The sequence below is a fragment of the Chrysochloris asiatica genome, unplaced genomic scaffold (genome assembly GCF_000296735.1).
Source record: "Chrysochloris asiatica unplaced genomic scaffold, ChrAsi1.0 scaffold00130, whole genome shotgun sequence".
Taxonomy (NCBI): domain Eukaryota; kingdom Metazoa; phylum Chordata; class Mammalia; order Afrosoricida; family Chrysochloridae; genus Chrysochloris; species Chrysochloris asiatica.
The window spans coordinates 5,095,087-5,113,834 of record NW_006408648.1 but is presented as its reverse complement, the minus strand read 5'-3'; the positions used below and the strand labels follow the sequence as shown (position 1 = coordinate 5,113,834).

General features: G+C 39.6%; 1 protein-coding gene across 1 annotated transcript in view; it reads left to right on the top strand.

Annotated features, from left to right (window-relative positions):
- SLC12A8 (solute carrier family 12, member 8) overlaps window positions 1–18,748 on the top strand; it is a 258,578-nt gene that overhangs the window by 173,248 nt on the left and 66,582 nt on the right. Inside the window, exons 6-7 of the mRNA XM_006869431.1 lie at window positions 8,910–8,997; window positions 10,659–10,746. Coding sequence (XP_006869493.1) covers window positions 8,910–8,997; window positions 10,659–10,746 — 176 coding nt within the window. The remainder of the gene's footprint in view (window positions 1–8,909; window positions 8,998–10,658; window positions 10,747–18,748) is intronic.

The window sequence follows — 18,748 nt, the reverse complement described above, 5'->3', positions numbered from 1 at the left end:
AACTCAAAATGAAGAGAAACAGCTGTAAACATCCATTGAAAATCGGAACATGGAATGTACGACATATGAATCTGGGGAAACTGGAAGTTGTCAAAAATGAAATGGAATGCATCAACATTGATATCTTAGGCATTAGTGAGCTGAAATGGACTGGTATTGGCCATTTTGAATCTGATGACCCCATGGTTTACTATGCCGGAAATGACAAATTGAAGAGGAATGCTGTTGCATTCATTGTCAAAAAGGACATATCCAGATCAGTCATGAGGTACAACACTGTCTGTAGTAGGATAATATCCATGTGCCTACAGGGAAGCCCAGTGAATACCACTAGTGTTTAAATTTATGCACCAGCCACTAAATCAAATTGAAGGAGTTTGTGTTCTTATCCAATCTGCCGCTCTCCATCTCTTACCTGGTGCATATAATCAAGTTTACATTCAGTGTAATTATCAGTAGGTATGGATTCATTGCTGTCATTATGTTTGTTTGTTTTTTGGGTACTACTGGTATCTTTGTTCTGCATGTCTTCCTGTGATGAGTTCATGTTTTTTTGTTTTCCTCATAATTTTAATGTTTCCATGTTCTTTTTGGAATTTCATTTTCTTGCCAGGTTGTGAAGTATTCATTTTCTTTGAGATTACTTTTTATCCCATTAAAGTTTCCTTCTGTTTAATGCAGTCTATATTATCTTGTAGTCTACATGACCTTCTTACCACCTAGATCTCTGTTCCTACATGTTTACCTTCTTTTATAGTGTAATTGTTTTGATCATGGACTGATCGCTCAGATCCTCTGAATTTGTTCTTATACTTTTGTTCTGTTTTTGACTTTCCGTTTGTTGATTGAGTTCCAGGTGGTGCTGCCACGTATGTCAATCTCTGGTTGTTGTCTGTTCTTGTTGGTTCACAGTCCACAGAACTCTCTTTAGGATGTTTTGCAGTGCAGGGTTGGTTTTGGTGAAATCCCTTAGCTTTTGTTTATCCTGGAATGTTTTGATTGTACCATCATATTTGATTAACAGCTTTGCTGGGTAGAGGATTCTTGGTTGGCAGTTTTTTTCTTTCAGAGTTTCATATATTTCTCCCCATTTCCTTCTTGCCTGCTTGGTTTCAGCTGAGAGATCTGAGCTTAATCTGACTTGCTTGCCTTTGTATGTAACACTTTTCTTTTCCCTTGCTGCTTTGAGAATTGTCTTCTTACCTTTGATTTTGGAGAGCTTGATTATGATATGTCTCGGTGATTTTTTTTGGGGGGTCTATCCTTCCTGGGGTTTGTTGAGCTCCTTGAATGCTTATCTTTTTGCTTTTCAGGAAGTTAGGGAAATTTTCTTCCAGCAGCAATTCAACTACCTTCTCTGTGGACTTGTGCAATTCTTCCTGTTCCAGAATGCCAATAATTCTTAAGCTATTCCTCTTCATGTTGTCCAACATGAATCTTAGACCTTCTTCAGATGTTTTTAATCCTTTTTTCTGCTTATTCTTCTATCTTAGTAGTATTGAGAGATTTGTCTTCCAGATCACTAGTTCTGGCTTCCATCTCTTCATTTCTATTCCTTTGCCCTTTCAGTGTATTGTCCATTTCTGATATTCTATTATTAATCATTTGGACCTCTTTCTGTAGGTTTTGAATTGTTTCCAATGCTGTATCTATTTTATTTGATTGTTCCTGTAGTGCTTTCCTGACTTCTTCCTTATTTTTCTCAACTCCATTGTAAAGTGTTTTGAGACATTTATAATCATTTTTCTGAATTCCTTTTCAGGCATTTCCAAAGCCTGCCCTCCTTTCAGTATGGAGTGTAGATCAACCTTCAGCTCATTTGTCTCAGTCACTTTATCTCGTTTCTGGACATGTGCTGATATAGTCATCTCTTTCTGGTTTGGGGCATATTCAGTAGTTATCTGTGGCCTTAATACTTAGGTGGGTGTGTGTATTGATATTTTTTATGCTTTCTGATTGCCTCCAGGTAGATGTGATCAGGGGATGTGCTTCCCCTTTCACTCTTCTTATTACTCGACTCAGAGTAACTGTTGCAGGTGTTGGCTGCCTACCTGTTGCATGAAGCTGGTATTGGTTCTTGTCTGGATTGTGGTATTTTATAGGGTAAGATGGCAGCTTGACTATATGACAGCAATTGCAGTCTCTTCTTGGGTAATATAGGGAGAGAAAGAGCCCCCCTAAAGGTAAAGGGTGACCAAAACCCCCCACCAAAACAGCAACAGCAAAAAAACAGACTGACTACTATAGTCTATAATCACAGAAAAGAGAGAGAGAGAAAAAAAAAAGTCTGTAGACTAATATGTGTATGACTTTAATATCCTTTTTCAGATTCTTGCCTTCAAGGCTACCTGAGAAATTTCAAGATGTCACTGTTGGTGGTTATGATGTAACTCAGGATTTAATTTTTGGCCCATTTTCTTGTTAGTCTGTGTCTCTCCTACTCCACAACCCCCATTCTAGCCTTTTTTTGTAGTGATAAACAGTTCAGTGCCAGCTGTGGCCATTTTACATTGCCATTTGGTTTTAATTGAAAACTGTTCCTTAAAAAATTTGAGGAGATCTGTGCACATGTGTAATAGAGCTCTCCGGGGTGGGGGAGGTACACTTGCTCAGGCACCCCCTCTAGTCACCAGAATGGAGGTGCACAGACAGCGAGAGACCAATGAACAAATACAAAAAATAAAAAGAATGTCTACACCTTTATCTCTGAGGTTCCATCAGGAGTCAATAGGTGGCGACTCTCATCCTTCTCCTCTCAGTCTCACCCAAGATGGTGGCTCTGGCTCCGGGGGCCTCTGAGCCCAGTGAATTTGAAAGCCTGAGATTTCTTGCTTCTGCTACAAATTCCACTGGCTATAAGCCTTCAAACTTTCTAAACATTCCTATATATATGGTTCAGATGTTGGGAATTGTCCCCTGAACCTGCTTCATCCAGCATTCTGTATTATTGCTGCTGGAGATCCTCACTGCACTTCTACCCTATCCACCATCCCAAGCAATATTCTTATACCTATAACTTGACTATTGAGCCCTGGCATAGAGCTGTAGGATTAGCACTGGACTGCTAACTGTAAGGTTGACAGTTCAAACCACCAATGTACCTTGGAAATCCTATATAGGCTATGAGTTGGAACTTACTCTACAGCACTGAACACCACCACCACCAACAATAACATTTGAGTAATCAAATTCAGATATTATCTGTTACTCAGAAATATTACTTATATACTTTTCTATCTGCTTTCCAGTTTTTGATGGCTAAATTGCTTTTTTAGGAGCTCTAGTGGCACAGTGGTTAAGTGCTCAGCTGTGAATCATAATGTTAACAGTTTGAAACTACCAGCCACTCAAAGGGAGGAAAATGAAGCAGTTTGATCCCTTAAAGATTTAGTCTTAGAAACCCTATAGGGCAATTCTACTCTGTCTTGTGGGGTCATTGTGATCCAAAATCAACTTGATGGCAATGGGTTTGTGTTTTTTGTCAATTTGATGCTTTTTTGTTTGTTGTTAGTTTCTACTTCTTTTGTAACTTAAAAAAATATATATGCTTACTTTTTTAGGAAGGAAATTAATTAATCAGACTAGTATCTTTAAAAAAAAGGCTTAAATTTCTATTTCTTATGTGATCAACTCTAGGAAATTGGAGTTCTCTGTTGCATTTTAAGATTAATCACATAGAATCACATTTATTAATTATATAAAATATTTTTATAAGGATTTCCTTAGTTATTGTCCTGACTTTAAAGTAACCCACATAAGCCTTTTCCATTTGTGTTCTTAGAGTAATATCAGTAGATCAATAGCAAGTTGATTGATTATTACCAGGTGAGTGGGCAAAATCCCATGAAAAATGTAGTTTACAACTTTAAGCGAACAGTGTCCCTCACACACATATGCACTAAACATGTCCAAGAAGCAAAAGAAGATGACCATATCAGCACATGTCAAAAAACAAGAAAAAATGTCTGAGACAAATGATCTAGAGGTAGATCTGGACTACATTATGGAAGGATGGCAGGCCTTGGAAATGCCTGAGAAGGAATTCAGAAAAAAGGCTATAAAATATTTCAAAGCACTTTACAATGGAGTCGAGAAAAATAAGGCAGAAGCCAGGAAAGCGCTACAGGAACAATCAAATAAGATAGACACAGCATTGGAAACAATTCAAAACCTACAGAAATAGGTCTGAACAATCAATAATAGAATATCAGAAATAGACAATACTCTGAAAGGGCAAAGGAGTAGAATAGAAGAGATGGAAGGCAGAACCAGTGAGCTGGAAGACAAATCTCTCAATACTACTAAGATAGAAGAGCAAACAGAAAAAAGGATTAAATAATCTGAAGAAGGTCTAAGATTCATGTTGGACAACATGAAGAGGAATAACTTAAGAATTATTGGCATTCTAGAACAAGAAGAATCACACTAGTCCACAGAGGAAATAGTTGAAGAACTGCGGGAAGAAAATTACTGTAACAAACATCCTGAGAAGTGAAAAGATAAACATTCAAGAAGTTAAACAAACCCCAGGAAGGATAGACCCCAAAAGAAAATCACCAAGACATATCATAATCAAGCTCACCAAAATCAAGGATAAGGAGACACTCCTAAAAGCAGCTAGGGAAAACAGAAGTGTTACAAGCAAAGGAAAGCAAGTCAGATTAAGCTTGGATTTCTCAATAGAAACCATGCAAGCTAGAAGGCAATGGGGAGACATATATATAATACTGAAAGAAAAAAACTGCCAACCAAGAATCCTTTATCCAGCAAAGGTGTTAATCAAATATGACAGTGTAATGAAAACATTCCAGGATAAACAGAAGTAAGGGATTTTGCCAAAGCCAATTCTGCCCTGCAAAACATTCTAAAGGGAGTTCTGTGGACTGAGAACCAACAAGAACAGACAACAACCAGAGATTGACATACATGGCAGCACCTCCCAGAATTAAATTGACAGAAGGAAGAGTCAAGAACAGAACAAAATTATAAGAACAAACTTAGAGAATCTAGGATGTCAGTCAATGATTAAAACAATTACAATGTAAAAGAAGGTAAACATGTAGGAACAGAGATCCAGATGGTGAGAAGGTCAGGTAATTACAGGATAAAATAGACTGCACTAAATGGTGAGAAAAGTTAATGGAGTATAATGCAAATTCAAAGAAAATTAACCCTTCACAACATACCAAGAAAATGAAAATCCAAGAAGAACATGGAAACATTAAAACTATGAGGAAACTCACAAGAAAGAACACAAAAATCATAAACTCAACAAAGGAAGACACACAGAACAAAGAAAGCAGCAACACCATAAAAAAACAAACATAATGGCAGCAATTAATCCATTGTTGTTGTTGTTGTCAGGTGCCATCGAGTCGGAACCGACTCATAGCGACCCCATGTACAGCAGAATGAAACAATGTCCGATTCTGGGCCAACCTCACTACCGCTGCCACACCTGAGTCCATCAATGATGCCACCTGGCTGATCCATCTCGTTGGGGGTCTTCCTCTTTTTCTCTGACCCTCCACCTTACCCAGCATGACATCCTTCTCCAGCGATTGTTTCCTCCGGACAATATGTCTAAAGTAGGAGAGACGAAGCTTAGCCATCCTGGCCTCCAAGGAACACTCTGGCTGCACTTCTTCCAAAACAGATCTATTGGTTCTTTTGGCAGTCCATGGCACTTTCAGTATTCTCCTCCAACACCACAACTCAAAGGCATCAATTCTTCTACGATCTTCCTTATTCACTGTCCAGCTTTCGCATCCATATGAGGCTATTGAAAACACAATGGCCTGGGTCAGGTGCATCTTAGTCCTCAAGCTGACATCTCTGCTCTTCAAAACTTTAAAAAGTTCCTGTGCAGCAGATTTGCCCAGTGCAGTACGTCGTCTGATCTCTTGACTGCTGCTTGATAGTTGATCCAAGAAGAATGAAGTCCTTGATTGGTAATCTAACTAAAATCTAACTAATCCAGTTTCTTGTCCTGTTGATTCTTTCTATTGTTTTTCTGTTTTCCATCTCATTTATTTCTGCTCTTATCTTTATTATTTCTTTTCTTTTGGTGACTTTAGTTTCCCTCTGTTGATTTGTTTCTAATTGTTGTAGGTACTGTGTTAACGTGTTAATTTTGGTTCTTCCTTCTTTTTGGATGTGCGCATACTTCTTTTTTTTTGCTCAGTTTTTTTTGTCCTTTAACTTTCTGTTCTAAACTCTGGGATATTTAACTGTATCTTTCAGATCTTTTATTGTGTTGTTTGATGTTGATGGTAGTTTTTTTATTTTCCAGAAGATCCTTCATGTTCTTGCATTATTTATTTATTTTCCCTAACATCTTGTCTTATCGATACAATATTCTTCTAGGATGTATCCTGTACTAGTTAGTGTTCTTGTCAAAATATTCTTCTGTTTCATTTCTTGATTTTTTTTTCCCAACCCAGGTTGTTCCATTATATTTATGCATGTGTTTGTTTATTTGTTGCTGGTCTTCATCACACATTCCTTATTGGCTAGCATGGATTGTTGTGTGTTTGGGTCTCCTTCCCTGATGGAACTCTTTCTTGATGAGAAAGTTAATCTCAGCAGCTTTCTGAGCAGGCTGGTTCTGGATGAGAGCTTAATTTGGGATGCAGCCATCTACACTAATAGCTCTAATTTTCCCCCAGGCAGTTTATTCAGATCATTTAGAGAAGTACTATAAGTCTTCTTCTTCCTTCCCCTTTACTCTGTGATACTGTTGCCATTCTCTCTGTTCCAGATGTTTGTGGAAAACTTCCATCTACTTAGGGCACCCCCTTGTATCATCTTTGCTATAGGCATTTATTCGTTTTCTTTGTCACATCCTTTGAATAGGATCTTGGGGGTGGGAAATGGGAGGAAAGAAAATGTGCTTAGTATATTATTTTACACACTGTCTTTTAAAATTATTCTTCTCCATTTCTAAAGTAATGCATTATGACTGTGGAAATTGGGACAATATACATATAAGCAATTATATACATACATAATTAAAAATCATCTTCTTCCATCAGCCAGAAATAACACTGCTAACATTTTAATATTTTATAGCATTTTCTAATTTTTTTCCTCTGGTATTTAGAACATCCTACCATATGTTCTGTTTTCTAATATGCCTCTTAAAATTAAGGTGTAGTAGGTTGTAAATGTCTTTCCATATTACATCACATCCTGAAAATATTATTCTATTAACAACTTGATATTTCTTGAAAGATGTATAGTCACTTATTTAACCAGTCCCCTAATTTTATATATTGTTGTTGTTGTTGTTAAGTGCCTTCAAGTCAGTTCTGACCCATAGCAACCCTGCACAGAGTTTCCGAGGCTGTAAATCTTTACAGGAGCAGAAAGCCTCATCTTTCTCCCGTGGAGCAGCTGATAATTTCGAACTGCTGACCTTGAGGTTCACAGCCCAATTCGTAACCACTGCGCTACCAGAGCTCCAGTAATTAGTTGTTTCTATTTTCCACTACTATAAGTAAGCTTCAATAAACATTTTTGGCTAAAAGTTTATTTACATCTTTGACTGTGTTAACTAAAATGCTAGAAGTGTAATTCCTGGGTAAAAGTATATGCAGGGCTCAGTCTTGCTCCAACATTTAGTGTTCCCTCTGGAATGGCTCCCCTTCCTACTTCATTTCACCCAGATGCTCTGAAACATTACATTAGAGGGGTTAAATTTTAGTTTGGAGTTGAACAAAACCGGTTCGAATCCTAACTTTGCCACTTGCAAAATGTGTGACCTGGACTGTTTCAACTACCCTCTTAAGCCCTAGTTTCCTCTTCTATAAAATGGGGAAAATTCTGCTTTTCTGATGTGGTTGTGGTGAGCATTAAACATGATAAAAAAAAAAATGCATGTAAAACACTTAACACAAGCCTCATCAGGTTGAAAGTGTTTATAAATCTATAATAATACATTACACCCATTCCCATCTCTAAACCTATTCAAATTCTCTTTTTAAAATCACATTCAAGATCCACCCACCTCCTCTGTGAGGCTTTCCTTGGCAGGCAGTGTATCACACTGAGTCTTTAGAGCACTATGAACTGGACCCTCATCTGGCGTTTACAACCGTATTTCCTCCCCTCCTCGCTACACCAGCACTCTGCTCCACCCACAGCAGATGATGGATCAATTTTATTTCATTACTGCTCTTGAAAGGAGCTCTGGTAGTGTAGTGGCTATGAGTCGGGCTGCTAACCTCAAGGTAAGCAGTTTGAAACTACCAGTCATTCCATGGGAGCAAGATGAAGCTTTCTGCTCCCATAAAGATTTACAGCTTCGGAAACCCTATACAGAGTCTATAAGAGTCGGACCGACTCCACGGTACACCATCACCAGTGCTCTTGAGGAATAGAGGTGATGATGAAGAGGACTGTGTTTGCTCAGAGTCACTGGGTAGCACAGAACTTTGAAAGTGGCTCTTGGTTCCAACTCTTGGATGACACCTGACTCTGAAGACACTGGAAAACACAGGTGTAATCACTGAACAGCTGGAGGAAAGGAAACCTGCTGGGCTAAAGCTGGGCCCTGGGCATTTGCGATGCTGATCCTCTCAGGGATAATGTCCTGGCTGAGGATCCAAAGCTTAGCATGCAATATCGGGACTTTTGTGTGGCATTATTTTGCACTGGCAATACGATGCTTTTGTAACTTTCCAACCAAGCATCACCCAACTCACAAAGGTCCCTTTTATAGACACGGGGATGCCTTCCTAGTTGCCAGGGGAGATTGACAAGCAGCCTATTTGCAGATCTGCAGATGGGAGGGCTTGACTTGGAAAGGCTTTTAGGAGAGGGAGTTAGAAGAAGGAAGGGGGTCATCTTGGGGAAGGTGATTCACGGAGGACACTGTCTCAGCCCTCTCTCATCTGTGTGTCTTTCAGGAGTGATGGCTGGCTTCAACATGGGGGGTGACCTCAGGGAGCCTGCTGCCAGCATCCCCCTGGGCTCCCTTGCAGCTATTGGCATCTCGTAAGTTACTAGACAATTAGTTCAAGCTGGTAAGAGGGAGAAAAAAACCCATGGATGAGGAGGGGAGTCCCCCTTTTGTTCTGAAAGTGCCCCTCTGTGACCAATCTATTGCTTATTCCAATTCTCCTTTTGACACTCAGTGAGCTGGAAAATTCATGTCTGGTGGGTTCAGATGATTGCCCTTTCATACCCACTGCCTGGGAATGCTTAGGGAGGAGGAGTGCCATTAATAGGGATCAAAGATCCAAACTTTCCTTTTCCTTCCCCTCCCCCACCCCATTGGAACTTTGGGAATTTTTGTTTTTAACCATTAAATTCCCAGCGTCTTTGGAGGAAGCATAGAAATTAAGTGTTTTGTAATCAGACAGAGTATGTTTTGCATACCAGCTCTGAGACTTAGGGTAATTTATTTAGCTCTCTAAACCTCAATTTTCTCACCTGTAAAATGGGTGCAATAATATATGTGTCTTAGGAGCTCTGATGTGGCGCTGTGGGTTAATGCGCTTGACTACAAAGCAGTTTGAACTGCAAGTTCAGTGGCTCAAGCTCACCAGTTGCTCCTTCGGAAGCTTTGGGTCGGAATCGACTCGATGGGACTTAACAACAACAGATTGTGGAAAATTCAACGAGATCCTGTGTATAAAGACACACAATAGGAACTACACTGACTGTCCTCCTCTTCCAACTACCCTCTAGTCTTCTGCCTCCAATGCAGCCATACTTCCTGGAGTTCAGGCAGTGCCACTCATACTAGCCAGCTTGGGGGTTTTAAGTCTGTTTCTAATAGTCTGTGTTTTGTCTTCTCTCTATAGCATGGGTCTGTTTCTAACTGATGTCTTCTGCTTCTTTCTCTCTGTGTATGTATGTATGTATGTGTGTGTGTTGTTAAGTGCTGTCGAGTGGATTCTGACTCATAGCAACACTTTATAGGGTTTCCAAGGAGCAGCTGGTGAGCTTGAACCACCAACCTTGCAGTTTCACAAATGCTGAATTTGCTCCTTGTTTATTGCTACTGGCCAAACACATTGGAGCAGTCTTTTGTGCTAAATACAGCATTAGCTCAGGAAGAAAATGAAGACAACTTCTGGGTCTTGGGAGGGAAAGAGGGTTCTAAATAAGGGCTGGAACATAAAATTTGATGGAAGTAAGATTGGACGAAGGCCCCAAGCCCATTTCTGTCTTGTTTTTGTTCACAGCTGGGGAGGAATGTTTTACCCATCCTCTACTACCTAGATAGACTCATGTAACTGTTCAAGGTCACAGGACATCTTGGGGGCAGAGCCGGGTCACTACCCTGCCTGTGTCACACTTGACTTTACTCTCTATTGCCAACGATCCAGAAACAGCAGGTCTTAGAGGCCTAAGATGTCCTCAGTTTGTTCTTCAACAAGCATAATGGTTGTGGGGTGTGGGGCTTCAGATTGAGTGGCCTTCCTGGTGACCCAGGACCTCTCCCTACATCTCACACCCACTTTATGAGTTTTCTTCTTTAATGTAAGAAACAGACAAACTCAGCTTTTTTTGAGGGAGCCTTCAGGGCTAGCCTTTCTGTTTAATTCTGAGACAGATTCAGATGGGACACAAAGGTTGGTTGTGGTGAGGTGGGAGGAGGGTTCGATCCAGGTCAGGTGGCAGCTCCACTCTGGTCTTGGGGTTTGCAGGTGGTTCCTGTACATCGTCTTTGTCTTCCTGCTTGGTGCCATCTGTACCCGAGAAGCCCTTCGCTATGACTTCTTAATAGCTGAAAAGGTGAGTGAGGCCTGTGTTGTCTGACAAGCTCTGTCTATGGGGTGGGTCATTTTTGGTTTCAGACAACAAGTGATTGCCTTCTCCTTGCCAGTCCTGTCTGGAGAGCTATATGGTCTCAGGCCCAGGACTAAAGTATGGGAACACCAAAAAGGATGGGAAAGGTATGTATTCTGCTTTTGTATCCCTAGAAGCAGGCAATGATATTCACAGACTCAGGTGACTCAACCACCTCTTTATGCCAAAAATCAGTACAGAAACAAAGAATATGGTTGCTTGGAATTCTGAAAACCTTTTATTTTTGCCAACAACTTTACCTTCAACTTTGAGTAGAAAGTGCTGCTCACAAGAAGCAAGGAAGAAGGAAGAGGCAGATGGATAAAGAAGAGGGCAGAGGAGAGGAAGGAGACGAGGAAGCTCAGTCCCAGGCTGAGGGCCTGGATGAAGGATGGAGGGCAGGAAGCCCACCTTGAATTCTGAGGGCCTTGGCTTCTCCGACTTCCCACTGAGATTCTCAGCAGCTCCCATTGTACAGGCATGCTAATTTGGCCCTAATGTCATACACTTGTCAACAAGTCCCCCCAAACTCCTGTTGTTGTTGTTAGATGCCATTAAGTCAGTTCCATCTCATAGAACCCTATGTACAACAGAATTAAGCACCCCCTGGGTCTGCACCATCCTCACCTCAAATTATTCCTATGCTTGAGCCCATTGTTGCAACCACTGTGTCATTCAAGCTCCTTGAGTCTTACTCTTTCGCTGACCCTCAACTTTAGCAAGCATGATGTCCTTCTCCAGGAATTGGTTTCTCTTGATAACATACCCAAAATACATGAGCCGAAATCTTGCCTTCCTCACTTCTAAGGATCATTCTGACTACTTCTTCTTCTGAGATAGATTTTTTTTGTTCTTCTGGCAGTCCATTCAGTGTTCCTCACCAGCACCACAATTTAAATACATTCAGTCTTCTTTGGTCTTCCTTTTTTATTGCTCAGCTTTCACATGCATATTAAGGCAACAATACCATGGCTAAGGTCAGGTACACCTTAGTCCTCAAAGTGATTTCTTTACTCTTTTGCCACTTTAAAGAAGTCTTTTGTCCAGTGCAGTACATAACATCATTTGGTTTCTTAACTGCTGCTTCCATGGGCATTTATTATGGACAAAAGTAAAATGAAACACTTAACAATTTCTATCTTTTCTCTATTTATTATGTTGATTTTTTGGTCGTTTTGAGGATTTTTTTTTTCTTTATGCTGAGGTATAATTCAAACTGGAGGCTGTAATCTTTGATTTTCATCAGTGAGTGCTTCAAATTCTCTTCCCTATCAACAAACAAGGTTGTGTCATCTGTATATTGCAGGTTGTTAATGAGTCTTCCTCTCATCTGGTTGCTGCATTCTTCTTTTTTATTTTTAACCTATTCCCTCCCCGATCCCCTGTTTTTTAAAGCTCTTATTGTGACTTGAGTGATAGTTTACATGGGAGAACATCAGTTTTACACTCATCCTGTTATTGTAATGATTACAATCCCCTCTGTGCATCATCATTCAACAGTATTTGCTTCTATTCCCTCTATTTTGTTGTTCTTTTGTTTTTTGTGGGGGATGTGTACAAAAACACTCAGGAATATATAATAATTTAAACAACCAAAGAGCACATTCTGCAAGCCTGCCTCCTGGCCACCAGCATCTGGCCTCTACCACACAGCTGACAGCACACAGCCTTTCTCTTTCCAGAAGTTATGTATTTACTTTTTTAAAAGTTTTTATTGTGAATTGAGTGATAGTTTACATGGGAGAGCATCAGCTTTACATTCATCCTATCATATTTTGATTCATTGCAATGATTACAATCCCCTCCATGCGTTATCATTCAACAGCATTTGCTTCCAAGCCCTCTGTTTTGTTTTTTTTTTGTTTTTTGGTGTACACAGAAGCACTCAGAAATATATAACCATTCAAACAACCAACTGGTATACCTTGCACACCAGGCACCCCCACACACACTGTCCGTCCCTCTCCCTCCCTGAGTCTAGAGTCCCCAGCCACTCCATCTCTCCATGTCATTATCTCTGCCTCCATCTCTGGTGCCACTGCTTCTCTGGAAAGGGTCCTGCACAATGCTCTTTTCACTTGATGGTCCCAGGGTCCTCTGCTTCTGGACTGCGAGATAACCACTCCCCTCCTTTTGTTATAAAAAGTCTACCTTTACATTTGCAGCATTCACAATCAGTCCTGATAGAAATGATTCACTATTGAGCCACAAGAGTCCTTTCACCCCCATCTCCTTTCACCAGTCCCGTCTAGACAGGTTGTGCATTCTTCTTAATATAGGCCATCTTTTCTGATTATTTGCTTAGGATACAGATGGAAAAAGTATGGTGAAAAGATATAACCCTGACATATACCTTTCCTGATTTTAAATCATGTACTATCCCTTGTTCTGTTTGAGTGATTGATTCTTGGTCTATGTACAGGCTTCCCATAAATACTATTAAGTGTTGGAATTCTTATTCTTCACAATGTTATCCATAATTTATTTTGGTCCACACAGTTGGATACCTTTGCATATCAGTAAAACACAAGTAAACATCTTTTTTAGTAGTCTTTGTTTTTAGTCAAGATCCATCTAACATCAGCAGTGATAACCCTTTTTCCATGTTCTCTTCTGAATCTGGCTTGAATTTCTGGCAGTTCCTTGTTGATGAAGTACTGAAACCATTTTTTAAGTTATCATCAGGAAATTTTTATTTGTGTGGTATTAATGGTATTATTCAATAATTTCTATAATCTGTTTGATCATTTTCTTTGGAATAAGTACATATATGGATCTCTTTTAGTCGGTTGGCCAGATTTGTCAGCATAGACTAACGAGCACTTTCAGCATTTTATCCATTGGCCGAAACACCTCACCTGGGATTCTATTAGTTCTTGGAGCCTTGCTTTTCGCCAGTGCCTTCAGTGCAGCTTAGACTTCTTCCTTCAATACCATCAACTTTTCATCATAGGCTACCTACTGAAATAGTTGAATGTTAGCCAATTCTTTTTGGTACAGTGACTCTGTGCATTCTTGCTGTTTTCTTTTGATGATCCCTATATCATTCTATACTTTGTCCATAGAATAATTTAGTATTGCAAATGAGGATTAATTTTTTCTTCATGTCTTTCAGAAGAAACACCCAGCATGTGCTTCCCTTTTGTTTTTCTAATCCTAGGTTTTTATAAAGTAAAGTATCATAATAATAAAGTTATTATGATACTTTACTTTGTCTATTCTTGCTATCCTTTGCAATCTTCTGTTCAGCTCTTTTACTTCATTATTTTTTTCTATTCCTTTAGCTGCTGTTCAAAAGCAAGTTTCAGAGTCTTTTCTGACATCCATTTTAATCTTTTCATTCTTTCCTGTCTTTTCAGTGACCTTTTGCTTTCTTCACATATGATGTCATGTATAATTTGTTTGCTCTTCGGTCATTAATGCTCAATGTGTCGAATCTATTCTTGAGATGGTCTCTAAATTCAAGTGGCATATACTCAAAGACCATACTTTGACTCTTGTGGACTTATTTTAGCTTTCTTCAACTTCAACTTGAACTTGCATATGAGCAACTAATGGTTTGTTCCACAACTGACCCCTGGACTTGTTCTATTGTTCTAATTGATGATGTTGTTTCTCTGTCATCTCTTTCCAGAAATGTAGTTGATTTGATTACTGTATAGTCCATCCAGTAAGACCCACATATGTCATCATTGTTTATGTTCTGATATAAGGTATTGATTATGAACAGATCAACTGTCTTGCAAAATGTTATCATATGATCTGTAATGTCATTTCTATCACCAAAGCCTTATTTTCCAGCAGTTGATCCTTCCTCTTTGTTTCTGTCTTCCTCATTTCAATCTTTAATAATTATCAATGCATCTTGATTGCATGTTTGATCAATTTCAGAATACAGAAGTTGGTAAAAATCTTTAATTTCTTCATCTTTGGTATTAGTAGTTGGTATGTACATTTGAATAGTAATTGTATTCATTGGTCGTCTCTGTGTGGGTCTAAGGATATTATCTTATTACTGTGACAACATTGTACTTCAGGATAGATTTTTAAAGGTTCTCTTTGACAATGAATGAGAAACTGCACTTCAATTTGCCATTCCCTGAACAATAGACTATATGATTATCTGATTCAAAATGCTCAGTAACATTCCATTTTTGTTCACTAATCCTTAGAATATCAATCTTTACATATTCCATTTCATTGTTTACTTCAAATTTCTTAGATTTGTACTTCATACATTCCATGTTCCAATTATTAGTGGATGTCTGCAGCTGGTTCTTCTCATTTGGAGTCATGCTACATCAGCAAATTATGGTCCTGAAATTTTATGCCATTTACCTCATTAAAGTTAACTCTTCTTTGAGGAAGCAGCTCTTCCCCTCTATTTTGAGTGCCTTCTGATCTACGGGGCTCATCTTCCAGCACTATAACAGACAATGTTCCATTACTATTCATGTTTGTCTCTGGCCCATATTTTTAGAAGTAGATTTCCAGGTCCTCTTCTTTCTAGTCTCTTTTATTTATGTATTTATTTCTTAAGTTTTCATTGTGTATTGAGTGATAGTTTACATGGGAGAACATCAGTTTTGTACTCATTGTGTTTCGTATCATTGCAATGATTACAATCCCCTCCATGCATCAACATTTAACAGTATTTGCTTCTATTCCCTCTGTTGTTGTTTTAAGGTTTTTATTGTGGATTGAGTGAAAGTTTACAGGGCAGATCATGAGTTTTACATTCAACAAATCATACACCTTGTTTCATTACAGTGATTATAATCCCCTCCATATATCATCAGTTAACAGTTAACATCTCTATCCACTTTAGCTTTGTTTTTTTTAAAAAACAAAAAACCCACTCAGTCATATATAATAATTTAAATCTCCAAAGGGCACATTCTTCAAGTCAGCCTCCTGGCCACCAGCTTTTAGTCCCTCTCTTCCCATAAATCTAGAGTCCTCAGCCGCTCCCCCTCTCCATGCCCCCATCTCTGCCTCTGTCTCTGGCATCACTGATTCTCTGGATAAGGTCCTGCATTCTGCTTGTGCACTTCTCTCTTGATGGTTCTAGGGTCCTCTGTTTCTGGACTGTAAGATTAACCATTCCCCTGTTTTTGTTACAAAACTTCTACTTTTACAATTGTGACAGTCACAATTAGTCATGATAACATTTATTCACTATTGAATCATACAAATCTTATCTCCATCTCTTTTCACCAGACCCATATAGAAAAGATGAAATCTATTCAGTAGGGACTCTTTCTTTCCCCCTGTTGTTGTTTTGATGTACACAAAAACACTCAAGAATATATAATCATTTAAAGAACCCAAGGGAACATTCTGCAAGCCTGCCTCCTGGCTGCCAGCACACTGCCTTTCTCTTTCCATGAGTCTAGAGTCCTCAGTTGCTCTATCTCTCCAAGTCATCATCTCTACCTTTATTTCTAGTATCACTGCTTCTCTGGATAGGGTCCCATCTTCTACTCATGCTCTTCTCCCTTGATGGTTCTAGGGTCTCTAGTCTCTTTTAGTCTGGAAGTTCCACTGAAAATTGTCCCCCGTGAGTGACGCTGCTAATATTTGAAAGATTGATGGCATAGCTTGCATCATCACAGTAACATGGGAGCCACCACAGTACAACAAACTGACCAACCAAAACTCATTCCCCTAAGTTTCCAGAAGGAACAAGAGCTCTGAGACTGTCATGTTTTAGGAGAGAAATTTAGTAGGTGACAGAGTTCCTCTTAGTTAATTCCTGAGGCTTGCTGCTTATATTTTAGGAGAAAGTGAGTCCTTTTTAAAACAGCTTTGCTTCATGGGTGACCACTGCTGGAGGCAGTGGAGGGAAATCTGAACTCACAAAAGAGATACACTTTGTTTTCACATTAGCAAAGATTTCTTTTCAAGGCATGTAGACCCAATTGTAAAGGGGATGTTTGTTTTCCGGGGGCCTTGACCTTTCTAGGAAAACACTGACACCACCTTCTTGCACCCAGTGTTCCCATACTCCTAGTGAGCAAAGTTTGCCCTCAGGGAAAGAATCTATATCAGTCATTTATCTCCACATGTATACTTCCGGCCTTGAGTTTCATCTCTTTCTCCCTAATATGGAATGAAAAGCTTGGTGGTATTAAAAGAATTGAAAGCATCAGGGAACAGCTGCAAGAAGATAGCTTGATCAGGGGTGCTGCTCCTAGCTTCTCTCCAACTTGCTGGTGGCGAGCTAGTCTGCTTGTAAAGCTGTCCCAGATTCTGTTCTGGTTCTTTCAGCCATGAGAGATCCTCATCGAGAAGGAATGAGGAAAATTCTCCCCTGGGCTGTGGTTCCTCTCTCCTCCTACTCCTGCTTTGCAGGGAAAGCTAAGAATGAGTGTGCAGGTGGGCAGGCAGGCAGTCTTGTATCCAAGGAAGACCACAAGTAGTGAAAGGGTAAACACATCTCCCTTAGGGAGATAAGATAGGGACCTTGTGGGTGAAAATTCCAAGTCTAATAATAGACATGTGAAAAGAGCGAAGCTTCTGTGGAATGCCACCTGTCACCAGCCGTAAAACAGGTAGACAGCATATGGTCTGTTGGAGATACCTGTTAAACCAGGCCTGGAAACAATATGTAAGAATTATAATTATGCACACACAAGAATGAGAAGTAGAGTCCTAGTGTGGTCTGTAGGATACGCACTAGACTGCTAACTGCAAGGTCGGCAGTTCAAACCTACCTGCTGCTCCTTGGAAACCTTGTACAGAGTCCCTGAGTCCACATCAGCAGTAGAATAAGAGGTGGCGATTTCATGTTTTGGAAAGGATAAGAAACTATTTTCTGGAATAAGTAGTTGTAAAGTCTACAGAAGAAGCCTTGGTGGCTCAACGGTTAACCACTTGATTGCTAACCAAAAGATGATTGGAACCCACCCAAAGACTTTGTGGGAAAAAGACCTAGCTATCAGCTCCCCTAAACACTATAACCTAGAAAACTCTATGGGGCAGTTCTACTGTATCACACGGGGTCACTCTGTGTCAGAATTGACTCCATGGCTCCAAATAACAAAGTCTACAAAGAAAGAAAAGTTACTGTTCTTAGTTCTCAGTAGTGAACAGGAGGTGTTGTAGAAAGTGAATGAACAGTGATGGAACCAATCAGGACAGTTCTACAATAGCAACATGCTGATCTTTTGATGCCCCACCCCTAAAGGGGACCACACAAGATTTTTCTTCCAAAGGCCATGACCTTGAACTCTAGCTTCCTGTCTTTCTTTCTTTATAGTACTCCTCCTTGGAATTGATTTGGCTGTAGCAAGTAAGACCCAAAATTATTTTACTAACAGTGCCTGGAACATGTGAGGGTGTAAAATATAGAGGTTGGTAGGTACATATCCACGGTCTCCTTATTTAGAACACTCGACACAGCTAAACATTCTGATGTGCTTGCTGTTTTATTTTCATTTTTATGGTGGCATATAAAAGTCTCAGAAACTCTCTACAGGGTTGCTATGAGTTGGAATTGACTCAATGGCACTTAACATACATATGTGTGTATATATATATGTGTGTGTGTATTTAAATTTTTTTTTTTTTACGATAGTAAAATACAGAGAGTCATGGTGTAACACTTTAGGATAAGCACTGGACTCTTCATCACAAGGTCAGTGGTTCAAATCCATAAGCTACCCTTCAGAATCCCTATATAGGATCACTATGAGTTGGAACCAACTTGACTGCACTCAACAACTACAAATATATAACATGAAATTAGCCATTTTAATTAAAGTATACAATCCAGTCAGCAACATTAACTGTATTCACTATGTGGTACAACCTTCACCACTCTCTATTTCCAAAGTTTTTTCATCAGCCTGAATGTTGTTGTTGTTGTTGTCAGGTGCCATCGAGTCGGAACCGACTCATAGCGACTCCATGCACAGCAGAACGAAACAATGTTCGATCCTGGGCC